The sequence below is a fragment of the Oenanthe melanoleuca genome, chromosome 1, assembly GCF_029582105.1.
Source record: "Oenanthe melanoleuca isolate GR-GAL-2019-014 chromosome 1, OMel1.0, whole genome shotgun sequence".
Taxonomy (NCBI): Eukaryota; Metazoa; Chordata; class Aves; order Passeriformes; family Muscicapidae; genus Oenanthe; species Oenanthe melanoleuca.
Genome location: NC_079333.1, coordinates 107,681,036 through 107,697,544, shown reverse-complemented (window position 1 = coordinate 107,697,544; position 16,509 = coordinate 107,681,036). Strand labels below are relative to the sequence as shown.

Sequence of the window (16,509 nt, the reverse complement as noted above, 5' to 3'; positions counted from 1 at the left end):
TTTCACATGGAAAATTTGGTTTAATGATCCAAAGCACCACAAGTAATGTCTGCGTCCAGCTAGAAAAAATATGCTTATACCAGTGTGTGATGTAGTAATTTCCAAATTTCTTACAAGAGAAGCCTTCTCCTCAGGCTGGATATGACAGAAAGTGTTTGTCCCTGTGGCATGGAAGTGCAGCTGGTGCCTGGCTTTGGGTACAGCATTCACCCCAACATCCACCTTCCTTAACCTTGAACACTGCAGCCACTTTCCCTTTCTTCCAGTACATTATTTTGCTATTATTGACTTGCAGTGCTGCAGGTCAGAAGCCACAGAAAATGTGCCTTATACCTGTAACAACCTAATTTTTTTTCACTTTCTGTTTTGAAAGTACGTTAAACTCGTTGGTTATTTCACGGTATTCCCCCATCCCCCAAGGTGCACGTAATGCACAAGTGCTATTGGAAACACCCATCTCACACCTAGAGAGGAGAGGCAAGGACACATTGCTCCAGGCAGCAGGAGGGGGAATGACAAAATAGGGTGTGACTCCCTCAAGCCACTGCCTGCAGGCTCAACTTCCTCATTTAATTCGATTAAGTCAGAGTGGTTTCATCAGACCCAGCCACCAAAGACACTCAGCATTCCTGGACATGCTGCTCTGGTTCCCTGGGTTTGTTCAAGGACCTGAAGTATTAGAATTAAAACAATCTCTTGGCTCACTCTTTCGAGTTGTCTTTTTTTTTTGTTGTTTGTTTGTTCTTGTTTTTTTTTAATCAGACTCTCAAAGCACTTCATACACTGAATCCAGCAACTGCTTTAAAAAAAAAAAAAAAAAAGCGCCAAGTAAAGAGATATAAAGCACAACTAGGGAAAACTATTTGTAAAAAAAAAAAAAACACGAACAAAAAAACAATTTATTTGGTGCAGTGTTTACATGTCAGATAATTGCATTTCAGTACCAAAAGAGAAAACAAGACTAGTGGAGTAATTTCATTCAATAAAGATTTATCCTTCTTAACAAAGTGATTTGATATGGCTTTTTGATCCTCTACCACGATTATAAATTATTTTCAAAATCCTCATTCAGGTGGCACTCAGATACGAATTACATTTTGCTAAAAACATACAGGCAGATACATAGAGGAGAGCTCTAAGGAATCAGAAGCCAAATTTAACAAATGAGGTAGTTCATCAGCTTTGAGTTTCCTTGTACAAAATATCCAGTCTGTGTGTGAGTGTGTGTGCAGCTGGAGGTGCAGCACAGCCTGCCTGGAAACCTTTGCCCTTTGCCTTTCACAGCAGGGAGGGGTCAGAGTCACCCTGAGTGTGCTCAGCCAGGGACTGAGCCCTGGGGCTCTTCCTGCTGCAGCTCTGGGCACCCCTATCCTGGGCATCCCTGTCCTGGGCACCCCTGTCCTGGGCATCCCTGTCCTGGGCATCCCTGTCCTGGGCATCCCTGTCCAAGGCATCCCTGTCCAAGGCATCCCTGTCCTGGGCACCCCTGTCCTGGGCACCCCTGTCCTGGGCACCCCTGTCCAAGGCACCCCTGTCCTGGGCACCCCTATCCTGGGCATCCCTGTCTTGGGCACCCCTGTCCTGGGCACCCCTGTCCAAGGCACCCCTGTCCTGGGCACCCCTGTCCTGGGCACCCCTGTCCTGGGCACCCCTGTCCTGGGCACCCCTGTCCAAGGCACCCCTGTCCTGGGCACCCCTCTCCTGGGCATCCCTGTCCTGGGCATCCCTGTCCAAGGCACCCCTGTCCTGGGCACCCCTGTCCTGGGCATCCCTGTCCAGGGCATCCCTGTCCAGGGCATCCCTGTCCAAGGCATCCCTGTCCAAGGCATCCCTGTCCTGGGCATCCCTGTCCAAGGCATCCCTGTCCAGGGCACCCCTGTCCTGGGCATCCCTGTCCAGGGCACCCCTGTCCAAGGCACCCCTGTCCTGGGCACCCCTGTCCAGGGCACCCCTGTCCTGGGCATCCCTGTCCTGGGCACCCCTGTCCAAGGCACCCCTGTCCTGGGCATCCCTGTCCTGGGCATCCCTGTCCTGGGCACCCCTGTCCTGGGCACCCCTGTCCTGGGCATCCCTGTCCTGGGCACCCCTGTCCTGGGCATCCCTGTCCAAGGCATCCCTGTCCTGGGCACCCCTGTCCAAGGCACCCCTGTCCTGGGCACCCCTGTCCTGGGCATCCCTGTCCTGGGCACCCCTGTCCTGGGCATCCCTGTCCTGGGCATCCCTGTCCTGGGCACCCCTGTCCTGGGCATCCCTGTCCTGGGCATCCCTGTCCTGGGCATCCCTGTCCTGGGCACCCCTGTCCAAGGCATCCCTGTCCTGGGCACCCCTGTCCTGGGCACCCCTGTCCTGGGCACCCCTGTCCTGGGCATCCCTGTCCAAATCCCACTTTGACAAAGTGCCCATTTTGGGTTCAGAGCAGCTTAAGGCAGAACAGCACTTTTTGTAAGGTCTGAGGCAGCCAGACTGCAACAATCTGACTTTGATTGAGGTCCTGAGGATTTTTAACTACCTGAATAGACAGCATGATTTTTTTTTTTTTTTTGCCTGTACTGTAGTGCATGAAAAATTCCCTTCATATACATCCCTCATTCTCTACTCTCCATAGACCTCACCTGGAATGCTGCATCCAGCTCTGGCATCTCCACCTTGGAGCAAGCCCAGGAGGCCACAAAGGTGTTCCAAGGGCTGGAGCACCTCTGCTTTGGAGAGCTGGGGCTCTTCAGCCTGGAGAAAGCTCTGGGGAGACCTCAGCACCTTTTCCAGACTCTAATGAGTCACAAGAGAGCTGGAGAGGGACTTTGGACAAGGACATGGAGTGACAGGACAAGGGGTAGTGACATCAGACTGAAAGAGGGCACATTTACATCAGATTTTAGGAAGAAAATTCTTCCCTGTAAGGGTGGTGAGGCACTGGAACAGGTTGCCCAGGGAAGTTGAGGGTGGTCCAGCCCTGGAAGTGTTCAATGCCAGGCTGGATGGGGCTCTGAGCAGCCTGGGATAGTGTAAGGTGTCCCTGCCCTTGGCAGTGGGGTTGGAACTGCATGAGCCTTAAGGTCCCTTCCAACCCAAACCATTTTGTAATTCTATACTAAAAAAAAACATTAATTTCTTTTTAAATTGCCAACCAGCAGCTCAGAGATTCAACATTCACATTACTTAACATTTAATTTAAAAACTACTAAACCAACTGTCTCAGCATCCTGCTACGAAAATCTGAAATTAAATTGTGATTTAAATTGTCATTGTAAGCCTGATTATCAAGCAAAAGTTACTCAACAAAAGAGACATTTCAGCAAGCAGTTGACAGAATGACTCTGCCAGGCACCACAAGGAGAAGAAAGGTGCTCATTGTGATAAACCTTCACTGATTGAGATCCATCACTGCAGCCAGCACAGAACCAAGTGTGCAATCCTTCATGTTACTTTTTAAAAGAAAAATCAAAGAGGAAAAATAAAATCAACCACAAAGTGAATAAATATCCCAGGCCCCCATGGCTTCATTTATTCTTGTCCTCAGGAACATCGATTAGCAAGGAGAGTATTGTCATCTGTTTGCCTGTTTAAAAGACAAAACAAAACAGAAAACAAAAGTTAAGGTTCTGTCTTAGCAATCACTTGGATGCTTCCCAGCAAAACAGCTTAGTTATCATGCAAGTCAATTTTATTTATTAACTTTTTAAAAGTAGAACTACATTTCAGGATGTGGGGCCTTAAAATTTATGAAAAAAGCTCTGAATATTTTACCTGCATATTTCTATAAATCCAGTCTGTAAACACAGTCATATTCCCATACACTCCAGGTTTGTTGGGAGTGGCACAGCCAGTGCCCCAGCTGGTATCTCCAACCAGCCACCACACAGAGTGGTGGAGAGTCACCAGAGGACCTCCACTGTCCCCCTGCACAGGACACAAACACCTTGTTAGTGACACAGCCACCAGGAAAACACAGCTTCACTCCAGGAGCACAGCTTTAGTTCCAATATAAACCTGCGTGCCATTTAGGGAGCCACCAAAACAAGATGTGATGGCAATTTTGGTTTTAAATGATGTCTGCTTCCAATAGGGATGAAAATAATTTGCCCAGATCCCTCTAAGTAAGATTGGTATTATTGACTTTCTTGTTCACAAGCACAATGCTGTGATTAATAATACAATAATTATAATAATGCTGTGGTTGTGAGGAGGATTTGATCACTTTCAAGTACCAGGTAACAACACAACCTTGAGCATTAAAAAGGAGCCTCACCCTCCCTGGGAATTTAGTGAGAGCCCAGCACTGGCAGCCATTCAGATAATGAAACAAAAGCTCTCCTCTTTAAAGGGATGCACCACCAAAGGAACCAGAAGCTTAATGCAAAGGTTTAATTTTTGGGGGGCATGGGATTTATTTGTAATAGAGAGAACGAGAGAGAGAGAGAGAGAGAGAGAAAGAAGAGAGAGAGAGAAAGAGAAAGAGAGAAAGAAGAGAGAGAGAGAGAAAGAAGAGAGAGAGAGAGAAAGAGGAGAAAGAAGAGAAAAAGAAGGGAAAGAGAGAGAAAGAAGAGAAAAAGAGCCTACTAGCAAGGCCACAAAATAATCAGACCATTATTAACTATTAATTAGGAACAATTACCTGACAGGAATCAACTCCCCCTGCTAGGTCTCCAGCACAGATCATTGTGGGCAGAATCATGCCATTGTAGATATAAACTGCATTACACCTGGAATGCTCTATCAGGGGCACCGCAACGTAATTCAAGTTATTTGATGTTTTACCTGGGATTGAAATATGCAGAAATGTGCAAAGACAAAATCAGAATAAGCATCACATTACTTTGCTCTTAGAAAAAGTCCCAGCAGCCAAGGTGAAATAAAGTTCCTAGAAGGAGCAGGATGGAAATTTAAGACGTGGGAAGTCTACAAGAGGTCAAGAGGACCTCCCCCAGTACCTTTCTTGTACAAAAAAAAACCCTTTCCTCCCTTTCCTTTTTCCAGTCTTGCAAATCAACTTGCATCATTCCACTTCAGAAGTGGTGGAAAGGAGCAGCTCCTGCCCTTTCCCATATCCACAGGACACACTTGGCACACAGCAGCCCTTGCCAGAAGGAGAACAGAATTATCTCCTGGGTGGGTATTTCTGCCCCCAGAACTGATCTGAGAGTCCTTTGCAGTCTCCTGAATGCCACACATCACAACTTTCTTTGAGTGCCCTGGGTAAATATTTGGGGCTGTAAAATATGTGAAAAAATAGTACATGAACAGATCTAATTCAAACTGCCCCATCAGCCCATGCAGCAATATTCATAAGATGAAGAGGACTAGTTCATGTAAAAGATCAAAATATCCAGAAGCACTTCTTACCTCCTTGGTACTCTGCTCCCCACCCTGATATCCAGCACTGCTGGTTAGGCTGGAACATCATTCCTGGATTGGGCAGACAAACTGGCTTCACAGTTTCTGCAAAACAAACACAATAACAGATGTTCAGACAGAACTCAAAATAAATTTAAACTGCCCCCATCCATTGCACACAATGCATTGCCTCTGTGCTTTGCATTCCTTGAAGGCAGATTATGCAGGAAGCTGCAGAAAGTTTACCAGCTGCCCTTTCCCTGAGGGGCACCTGATCTTCACCTCAAATCTACCTAATCTTCCCCTCAAAGTGATGAACAAGCAGGTAATGGTTCTACCTTAACTCATCAGATTAAAAAGAACAATTAACACCAGCTCTTCTGAGCAGTACAAGGCAAAGAAAAAATTCTGAAAACTTCAGCTCTACATTCTCTTTGTGAAACTCTGCTGAAAATGATCACAAGACAAGCAGGATTCAGTACTGATATATACAGGAAGTGTGCAGCACAAAAAGCTGGAAAACAGACAACCTTCCTGCTCTCAACAGCAGAAAATCCCCTTCAGATTACACTTGGGAGCTTTAAACTGATGCACTGAAACACAAAGGGCTTGAAGACAAAAAGCACTTCAAGTTTAAATAATGGCTTGTTCTCTATTTTGTATGGCTTACAAACAAGCTACATCTGCTTTCATGGAAGGAACTTCTTGTAATGTTGAGTTCTGAAGGGTTTTTTACCATCATTTGACCTGAGTTGGGATTTAATCAGCTGCTCCACCACTGCACCTGTAGCTGTCTGCACATACAGCTAAACTGAAGCACCATAGAGCATTCTGAGATAAAAGTAAATTATTGAGATGAGCCCAAACCCCCTATCCAGGTAATAGATTTAAATAAATCCTGCTTAGGAAATCAGAGGCTGTGCCCCCTGTCTCTGTGTTCTTCCAATAAGTATCTACAAGGATTGCTTGATGAAAAGTTTCAAAAGGTGTGCTCACTGCCACTGGATTTTTCCCTTAAGAAGAGCAGAATACCTACCAGTAAAACTCAGTGGTGTCTCCAGCTTCATAAGGGCAACATCATTGTCTTTAGAGTCTGTGTCATAATCTGGATGGGAAATTATCAGCTGCACTTTGTATCCACTTCTAAAGAGCATCTCATCCTGGTTCAGGATCCCAGCATAAACCCTCCAGCTGTGTGGGTCAGAAAGTCGCCTGCAGAACAAGGAAAAGGTCTGAAGATTTCCTTCTCTAGTGACAAGACAGGGATTAGGACCTTCAAAAAAACTGTCTTCAGGAGCTGTAGTCAAATGTTTGTGTGACCAAAAATGCACATGCATCTGACTACCATTTCTGAAGAGCAAGACAAACAAATTGCCAGACGTGTAACTTGAGGAAAGCTTGGCTCTGGTTTCAAAAATATATCAAAAAAAATCTTTGCAGTGGGTTAAGTATCACTGTCCATCCCCTTAATCACTCAGCACAACAAATTAAATCTGAGACTGCAACAGTGAAGCCTTTTGATTTCCATGACTGGGCAATCAGGCAGGCATTTCTGAAGTCTCACATGTCAGTGGTATCAGCAGAAGCCAGAATTAGTAAAAATATGATCTAGTGAAAGAATTCCACTATCTTGAAAATGCCAGGGCTTTTTTTTTTTTTTTGAGGCTAGTTTTGGCTTTTGGTGTTTTTTTTTAATGTTAAGAATGCTTGCTAGATGTTATTTAAGCAGCCTCTTGTGCTCCAGCACAGTTTACAAAAGCTTAATAGAAAACTTGCCACAAGTGTTAAAAGTCCCTCCATGAGAAGTGCCAAGGCAGCAGTGCCTGCAAGTCACCCCACCTCCCAAAAAACCCAGATCAGGCTGAAAACCAGGCTTGTGCCAGCTGCAGCTTGATTGCCATTCCCATTCTTACTGTGCACTGCAGAGCTCAAATCCAGACAACAAAGGAGGGATAAGATCTCCAGGTAGAAATCAACACTTGCATTCCTTTCTCAAGGTTAAGGACAAATATTCTTCCTTGCCTTAGCCTCAAACTGTGATCCAGCCAACCAACCATTAAAAATGTTTTTGCTTTGTGGGTTTTCCCTCCAGCAGAAACAGGCACCTTTTAAACAAATTCTGCCCTTTCTGAGGGTACCACAAAACCCTCAACTCTCTTTTATAGGTTAGAAATGTACAAAGCACCAGCTATTTTTCTTGTTGATGGCTACATAAAGTGCTCCTTGGATAGATATAAATCTGTATTTAATACTGACTTGGACTTTACTACCCTGTGGCAAGAAGATATGAAGAAATAAATGGCACAGGCATCTTTAAATTGATCATATCTACAGCACTGTGATATTTGAGAATTTGGGGGGAGGGGAGTTTCCTTTGGGTTTTCTCACAGTGTAATTCAACATCTTCATGACAACATTGTACTGGCTGGCATTAAATTTGGTGCCTTGAGTTTACATCTGAAATTGGGTGGGTATCTGTGCTCAGCATCATTTTGTAAGTAAGAGAGAACATAAAATAAGGCCTGCTGTAGGAAAGCAGACAGATGAGCTGCAGCCAGCCTCAATACTTCAAATTTACCATACAGACAAAATGCTGTACAGAGCACCTGCGTGCTGGGCAGGGGGGAGGAATTCTTCAAAGGAGAAAGTGGGGAGAACAGAATGAATTTCAGCTTGAAGAAAGGCAGGCAGGCAGGCAGGCAGGCAGGGACCCACCCTTCCACACAGTGTGCTGCTGTCACAATCCAGCTGTGGGTGATGATGGAGCCCCCGCAGACGTGGGTGCCCTGCACGTGCAGGCTGACCTGCCAGGGCCACTGCCCCAGCACGGCCCCGCTGCCTCCCACGATCCTGTTCATCATGCTCACGCTCTTGCTGGCCAGGCCACACTCTGAAAAGGTCAGACACACTCAGTCAGTCCCAGAGGGAGCTGGGAGATGGATTCTGCTTCCCTCAGGCTTCCCTGGCAGAGGGGTGCACACACCAGGGCTGCTCTGCTGGACACACCACAGCTCAAAGCCCTGCCCAACACCAAATCCCAAATCTGCCATTGCCCAGATCCTGTTGAATTGCACACCCCACCTGGCAGCTGCTGCCCTTGGCTCACCATAAACTCTTTACACTTTTCAGGAATCTCTGGTGATTCAGACACCTCTGATGTGCAACAAAGCAGCCAGGAGACTCCTCAGGACAGGAATCACCATCAAAAAAGCACTGCCCACCCAATTGCTGAATTTTGAGAGCAAATGTGCCACAGGCATCCCAACACAGCTGAATATGGAGCTTCACCATTTAAAGGAACCAGTGGCAGCAAAGACTGGGGATCCACTGCCCTCCTTGCCTCCTCTCCCACCCTGCTCCTAAAACTGCATTATTTGGGAGCCAGAGTTAATCATTTCCCCTTGCAAAAACAGCAATTAATGCCACAGGTCCAAAAGGACTTGCCAGCCAGAGCACTTCAAAGCATGCAGCAGCAGAAGTTTGAAAAGCCAGTGAGTTACCTATGCAGCGCAGGGAAACCACGTCTCCTGTGGCACAGGAACCACTGCAGGAGAAATAAAAAACAAACAGGATCTTAGGGAAGTGTGAGCAGAGTCCACCCTCCAGCTGCTTTCTACCCTTTCCAGCTTCATGCCCTGCCTTCAGCCTCATCTTTCTGCAGAGGTTCCCTCCTTTCTTCACTTTCTCCAGCAACCACCTGGCCTCCCCCATGCCTTGCATTCACCAAAACTCTCCTGTGGGAGGCTGCAGACATGAGCACAAAAGGTTTTTAGCCTACTGAGAAGCAAGATGAAGAACAGCTTGGGAGAAAGTCGAGCTGATTTAGGGAGTCATTGCAGGAGAACTAAACCAGGGAGCTGCAGGAAGTTTGTGGGCACAGCAGTGTACAGGTTTTGAAACTGGACACTTCAGAGTTGTTTAAAGATAATGAAAAGGATGCTTTCCACAGTGAAGATCCACTTTTGCATGCTGTGTGTCCATGTGACTGAAAAAAGGCTGTGCCAGCTGCTGTAAATGTGTTGTAGCTGTAGCTGTGTTTGTCACCACACACAAACTCCTTAAAAACACTTTTGACATCTAAACAGCACAGAGGATGGGACATTTTTTCTCTTAGAAAGGACAGGGAGGATGGAAAAATGTGTTTTTAAAAAGAGGGAAGAACAGTTGCTGCAATAAAAACAAAGTCTTTCTCTCCAACAATCCCCAGTGAAAGATGTGCTTGCATTATGCTGCAGGCAGAAGCTGCACCTCTCACAGCATCTGGAGAGACCCTGCATGAAAGGAGAGAGGCTTTCATTGAACAAAGATACCTGTTGTACAGCTTTTTGTACAAGTCTACATTCCCAGCACTTGTGTTCAGCTTCATGTAGCTCCTAAAGCTGGCTTCAGGGGGTACCCCACGGCTGTAGAAATACGTATCTCTGCAAAACAAAGTCCACTATGAAACCCAGCACTGGTTTCAGTTTTCAATCAACTGATAACAATGGGCTGTGCCAAGCTGGATCTTCTGAGATGACAACACTGGAAATATTTATTTTTGTTTTCATGTGAAGGCAGAACCCTGGTGGTGCAGCCCAGCCAGTCTCAGATTCTTTAAAATCTGCCCACCAGTCACTAGGTTAAAATAATATTTTTATCTAATGTGAATGCACCTCGTGTAACAGGGCAAGATGAAGAGATGCCTTTGCCAGTGTGTTTTCATAGCAAAGTCTCAGACTCATTAAAAATGGGGAAATTTGAACTTTTCTGTGTCTGACAGAAGCTGACAGAGGTTGGACTTACACGCTGTAGCCCATGTCTCTGCATGCAATCTTCCCATAATCATCATTCCACTCATCATGGCAAACAGGATACCAGGATTTGCTGACAGGTGAATAAACTTCCAGGATAAAATTTGGTCCAAAAAGTCTAACTGCCAGAAAAGGAAGAAAGAAAAAAAAAAAAGAAAAAAAAAAAAAGCAACTAAGAACACCACATGCTATTATTACTGCTTTCTCTGCTTGGAAGTAATTACCCACAATATCCACTTCATGTATGAACTGATGTTACTTTAATGCTCCCTTCTACTCAAATTCTGAGTAAATATCCAGTAAACAGAAATATGGCAATGACTTTCTTCTTTTCATGTAAAGCAATTTAGAAGAACTACCAGTTTTAAAATGCAAATGTACAAGACAAGGTTCATCCTTTCATTTCAGCTTTTATGCTCAAAATTCTCTTTTATATTCTACCACTGAGAAAGATTGCAATAATGAAAATTTTCTGATCTTTTCTCTGTGCAACTACATATTTCTTAATATATCACATACTGTGTGTAAATAAAACATGATCTATTGAAAAATATATTATCTCTTAATACACCAGATTTCTTCAGAGAAGCACTTTGTAGAACAAGAATGTAACCAGGAGCAATTAGCTCTGACATTCCACATCCCATTATGCATTTGCTTGCACAAGAATTTAATAAAAAATAGTTCAAGCAAAGGAACGGATTGAAACTGGCTTCTCCAAGAGCCCATTATTCAACCAAATGGAGTGGAACAGCTGCCAGCAAATGCTAACCCTGCATGAGAATGTGCTGAATAGAAGTTTACAGAGGGAATTTAAAGCACAGCTGGAGTTTTTTGGCATGACACAAGATGCCAAACCTCTGGAATGGATAAATCAATGTCTCCACCTTCTACCTTCAGCTCTGCACTAAAGCTTCCCTTGGCATCTTTTCAGTTCAAACAATTATTAGCCCAGGATTTCTTACACAAATGAGTTATGAGGTAGTTGAAGAACTAAGGGGGGAACGAGGAATGCAAAATACATGGAAAAAGACAAGCCTGACTGAAGACCACCAGGTTTATGTTATTACCTGAAGCTTACTGAGAAGTCACCACTGACTGTTCCATCCAGAGACAAAACTAGATTCAGTTCTGCACAAACCTCATTCAAATTAAAAGCTGATATTTAAAAAAATGATTCAAAGTCAAGGCAGCTCAAACCTCTGAGCCAAGCATTTCATCTTTTCAATCGGGCTATATATAAAACACATATCCTGACCATTTTAAAGACAGAGCTTAGGCTAGAACAGCCTTGTTGCAGCTTAGGCAGGCTGTGGACAAGGCAATCTGCTCCCAGGCTCCTGCAGCTGTGCAGGTTTGGCCCCCAGCCCACTCACCACAGCGGGTCTCGTCCTCCCCGTTGGGGCAGTCGCTCACTCCGTCACACCACTGGGAGGGGGACATGCACACCCCTGAGGATCCACACTCCATCAGGGAGCTGAGACAGTGATTCTCTACTGCAGGGAGAGAGGAACACAGCCACGTCAGCCCAGCTCTCAAGGAGTTTCCCATCTGATGGAGCAAAGCTCTGGAAGAGGCTCTGGACCCGGAGGTGGGAGGGAGCCCAGCCTGCCACAGCTCTGTCCTTTGCATCGCTTGTCAGATCAAGTCTCTGATGCAGCTGATTGGATTTTGGCCTCCCTGAATAATCAGGCACCATTAAATTGTCAGAGAGGAGTCAGCTTTGCACTGGCAAAGCATTAACATGTAGAGAAGGAGGAAGAGAGTGAGTGCCTCAAAAATGTATTCTTGCTCTCATTTAAAACAAGATTACACTCACCCTGCTTAAATCAAAATGAGTCAAAAAAACGCCCCTAAGAACACAAAGTGTCATCCTTATACTTCTAAATGAACTCCCTTAAAATCATTGAATAGTTTGGAAGGGGTATTTAAACATCATTTTAGTCCAACCCCAAAGCAATGAGCAGGGACACCTTGCACTAGATCTCTCTTCCTCTTTTCCTGAGCAGAACAGAAAGAAGAGACTCCTAAAAAGGAGCAAATTTTTAATTTCCTGCTTTTTTAGCAAAGCAGCTTTCATTGAAAGGAAAATTAAGACAGCACAAAGCAAACTTCACCTGAGCTGAACAGAATTGTTCCAGCCCTGCTTCAGAGCTCAGATGATCTCCAAGGCGAACATCCACGGTACAACTTAGAGTGCTGAGACAGGCTGGGCTCATGCAACATTTACACAAAAACCCCACAGAAACAAATAAATGGGTGAACATGACTTCTGCTCCAAGAGAGATCCCATCTTAGCAAAGCAAAACACATCTTGACTGTTTACACTCCTGCAGTTAGGGTTTACACACTTAGCTGCAATCCCCTCCCTTCACCTGAAATTAAGTGGAGCTCAAATCTGGAAAGTAACAGCAGCATTAAAAAGAAAGAAAAAAAAAAAAAACCAAAACCAAAAACAAAAACAAAAGCAAAAAAAAAAAAAGGCACAAAAAAAATTAAAAAAACACACACAAAAAACAAACCAAAACACCTCATTCCACAAACAAAACTGAGGCACTAAAAAGCAACATCAGTTCATCTCCTAGGAGAAAAGGAACAAAGGATTTCCAGCCCTTAATTTAGCATAAAGCATAAAATGAGAATGGATGTTTCTAATTTGAAAAGATTAACACATCTTTTCTTTAAAAAAAAACAAAACGAAAAAAAAACTTACCAAAATACCAGATGAAGAAAGCAGCAATTGCACAACAAATTACTATTAATATAGATAATATTATTATTATGGTTTTCCTTAGACCTGAAATGAAAGTGAGGAGGAAAAGAGAAGTTAGGTTCACAAGTAGAGTAACTTCCACCCACCAGCACTATTTATTTGATGTTAACATCAGTATTTATTTGACATTAAAATCAGTCGTTTTTAGCCAGACTTTTCTCCATCCCACCATCCTTCCTCCCAAATCACCCCAGCCAGCTGCCACTTCTCCACCCACAAGGAAACAGCTCCTTCAATGCAGGGCTTGCAAGGGAAGGTCCCTTTCCTTGGATATTTTACTTGGTCAGAAATCAGGTGTGAAGCTGGGAGAGCCCCAGGACTCACTGGCGGCGCACGTTCTCCGGGGCGGGCGCGCTGCGGGCGGGCTGGGCTGGGGGCTGGCAGCCCTGGGCACGTAGCTTGGCACGGAGGGAGGGCTTGTGGAGAAGAGCTGGGGGTAAGGAGCAGCACCTGCTGCCTGCCTGGCAGCGTAGAGGGGCTCTGGCTGGAAGCCCCTGTTCTCGTAGTATGGCGGTGGAGGACCCTGGGGGTGGCACGGGGAGGGGGAAACAGGAGGAGGTGAGAAGCAAAGCTGCCAGCAGGACAGAATCCCAGAGCCCTGCTCCCTGAAACAGGCACACAGAGCACTTACTGGTGACTCCAGGTCACACACACAGAGAGGCTCACAGAACATGGCTAAAACCTCACGGTTTGGGTCATAAAAACAGCTGGAAAAGCTCTGGCAAGATCAGTGTCCTGATCCATAGCCCAGCCCAAGAAGGATTCTTGAGCCCAGCCCTCCCAAGCTGTTCTGCACAAATGCTTGTCTGACAGGGTAGAAATAAACAGCAAGGACAGCTGTGGGCAGCACCATCACAGAAAGAAATGCTGACAAGGAACAGCCTTTGTCCAGGTCCAGGATAAATGCTTACTGCCCCATTTTGTGCTGTGACAACACCAGGTACACCTAAGCTGCTTCTGACACACACTGGCCTGCAACAGGTCATGGAATATTTATCCTGGAAGAGCTCTAAGAAATAGTTAAAAGCCATTCTAACCTATCCCACCAAAACAAGCTTAAATAAATCAAAAGTGTGTGCTCAAAAGAATAAATTTCCCCTAAAAGTATCTGAGCACTTGAAATGTTAGTTCGAGCCTCTTACACCTGCCCCACAGCATCTTTTTGCCAAAAAGGAAACACAACAAATAGTCCCTGTTTTAAAAGACTTGTTAATCAGTATGTCAATGGGCTGTTATGTGTAAAGAAATAAAGCCATATTAAAAGGAAAAATATCAGAGGGAAATATTGTGAGTTTTTTGGTTACTTACTAGAGTAGAGGTCATTTTGCCTTTGTCAACAGTACAGAAACAATTCAAGTGTCAGGGAGCAAAGTGTGAACCTGCACAAACAAACAAAAAGGAAAACAATCACAACTGGAGGCTTTGTCAGTTTTCCCTTTGGAAAAAGACCAGATTTGCAGAGGGGGAAATAAAACAAATTTAAAAAAAACCAAACCAACAAGCGGAAGCACTTGAAGAGAGGGTACAAATTAAGGTGCAGCATGAAATCAGATCTCAGCAGCCTCTCAATACAAGCCTGAGGATTATACAGTGGCAGCTATTCATTAGCACGAGGGCAGCACAAACTGAGAAGGTCAAGTCAGTGCTCACTCTCTGGCAGAACAAGAGTCAGAATATCCTGGCAGGGACCCACACGGTGTCAGTACCACGTTGAGGTCCTCCTGCCTCTCTCAGCACTTACTCATGTGTCACTCTGAGCTTTATGGCACAGAAAGCATCAGGAAACACAAATTCAACCAATTCATGACAACAGCACAACTTGCAGTCACGTTTTTTTCACTCTTTTATGTTGTTTTCTTGGCTGTGTGCTGTAGTCACCACATCAAAAACAGGGAGAGAAGCACAGCAGGGGAACTGTGCCACAACAATATGAAAGTTTTGCAAACAGGGTAAAAGAGAGGTTCTGCATTGAATGCTTAAAGCATCCAGCAGTTTATTTTAAAGTTAAACGTTAACGTTGAGCAAAACCACTGATTGCCACACACACACAAAATACAGAAATGTTTGCTGGTGCAGATCTAAAATAGGCAGTTATCCACAAGCAACCATTCTAATAAATGCTGCTATCTACTGAGTCCTCTCATGCTGCTCTACAAGAAAAAATAAAACTTAGAAAGTGCCTCAGTCCTGCACTGAGAAATACTTTACCTTGCAGAGCAAAACCCTGCACATGGCAGCTGTGTAAAGACAACATAATTCAGCCCAAAGTAAAAGGTTATTTTTTAGAGTCTCTATCAAGGCATCATCTCGCCCAAAACTGAGCTGCAAATGTCACTGAAGCAGATTTCAGCAGCTGCTCAGCCCCTCAAGCACAGCAATGCTTTGTGACACTTCAGCAAGGCTGGTACTTGCTTATCAGTGTAAATAATGCACCACTGAACTTATTTGTGTGGCAGACAGGTGAGAAACGAGTCTAACCCTACTTACTGAAAGTCCATCAGACTGGTGACTAAGGCTCCAGGATTTCTGCCTTGCTTTATGTCCCATCCATCCTTGCCCAGCTCATCACAGCAGTTGGGAAGTGCAGCTCTGCCCAGACTTAGAAACTGATAAATCACAGGAGGATGTTTCTGCTCCTTGTTCTCTGAAAAGGAGAAGGAATAAAAGGGTTAGGGAGTTTAGTGATATCAGAGAGAATTGGTGATTCTGAGGTAAGCCAATGGGACTATGACAAAAAAAATTCCAAATACTTCTTTTACATTACCATCTGAAAGGCTTTGCAAATTAACAGGGAAGAGTGTTCCTCCCTCTTTTTTGGGAGTTTCTGGGAGTGTTTTTGGTTTGTTGGTTTGGGGTTTTTTTCAAATGAACTGAGGAAAAAAATCTCTCCTGTTATCTGGTTTTCCACCATCACTCCAATGTAGTTCTTGCTAATCTGTTTCCTATCCAGCTTCTGATTAATGTTTCCCTGTTATAAAATACAGAAACTCATAGGTAAATACAGACTTCCATGGTATTACATATACACATTCTCCAATGTTTTAAAACTACATGAAACCACAATCACTGAACTCCCATTAGTTTTGCAAATGTTTAGGGCAAAAATCAATCTGTAGTGCCCAGTAATGATATAATCTGGGTTTCCTAAGCACACATCAGTCCCACACTCCAAATTGTTTTACAAACATATCAAGGGAACAACTTCTCAGATAAGGAAGCTGGGTCATGGGGAACCAAACTGACCTCCCAACAACTAGAGAGCTAGAAGGGACTGGTCTGCCTTATCTCAGTCCTCTTTGGCCTCTAACTCACCTCAGACAAATTTAAATTTAAATTTAAATAAACCCACTCTGATGATGCAGAAGAGTTCAGTGGGAATGTACAACTGTCCTTCCCTCTCACTGCCCTCATTCCTCCTGATGTCTGCTGAGCTATTAGAGCACTTTGCTGGGTGCATCTGAAAAAACAAACTTCAGGAGATCTTTAGAGGCAGCTGGAGATCCCAGGAAAGGGGAATGGGATGGAGCTCCCCACCAGAGCAGGCTTCAAGGTGTCACAGGGTACCAGGGGCTTGAGGGTTGGCTTGCTAACACCCTCCACCCAAATAATGAAAGG

At 44.6% G+C, this 16,509-nt stretch overlaps 1 protein-coding gene across 2 annotated transcripts in view; it reads right to left on the bottom strand.

Moving 5' to 3' along the window:
- Positions 1–881: 881 nt before the first annotated feature.
- The window catches only part of TMPRSS2 (transmembrane serine protease 2), a 30,797-nt gene continuing 15,169 nt past the window's right edge, over positions 882–16,509 (bottom strand). For both annotated transcript variants that reach the window (XM_056486953.1, XM_056486946.1), the window contains exons 2-15: positions 15,382–15,538; positions 14,203–14,273; positions 13,219–13,417; positions 12,835–12,918; positions 11,498–11,617; positions 10,114–10,243; positions 9,642–9,752; positions 8,832–8,875; positions 8,047–8,221; positions 6,368–6,543; positions 5,341–5,436; positions 4,613–4,755; positions 3,745–3,897; positions 882–3,556 (exon numbers count right to left, since the gene is read on the bottom strand). In XM_056486953.1, coding sequence (XP_056342928.1) covers positions 3,545–3,556; positions 3,745–3,897; positions 4,613–4,755; positions 5,341–5,436; positions 6,368–6,543; positions 8,047–8,221; positions 8,832–8,875; positions 9,642–9,752; positions 10,114–10,243; positions 11,498–11,617; positions 12,835–12,918; positions 13,219–13,417; positions 14,203–14,217 — 1,458 coding nt within the window. In that variant the 5' untranslated portion in view covers positions 14,218–14,273; positions 15,382–15,538 and the 3' untranslated portion in view covers positions 882–3,544. The remainder of the gene's footprint in view (positions 3,557–3,744; positions 3,898–4,612; positions 4,756–5,340; positions 5,437–6,367; positions 6,544–8,046; positions 8,222–8,831; positions 8,876–9,641; positions 9,753–10,113; positions 10,244–11,497; positions 11,618–12,834; positions 12,919–13,218; positions 13,418–14,202; positions 14,274–15,381; positions 15,539–16,509) is intronic.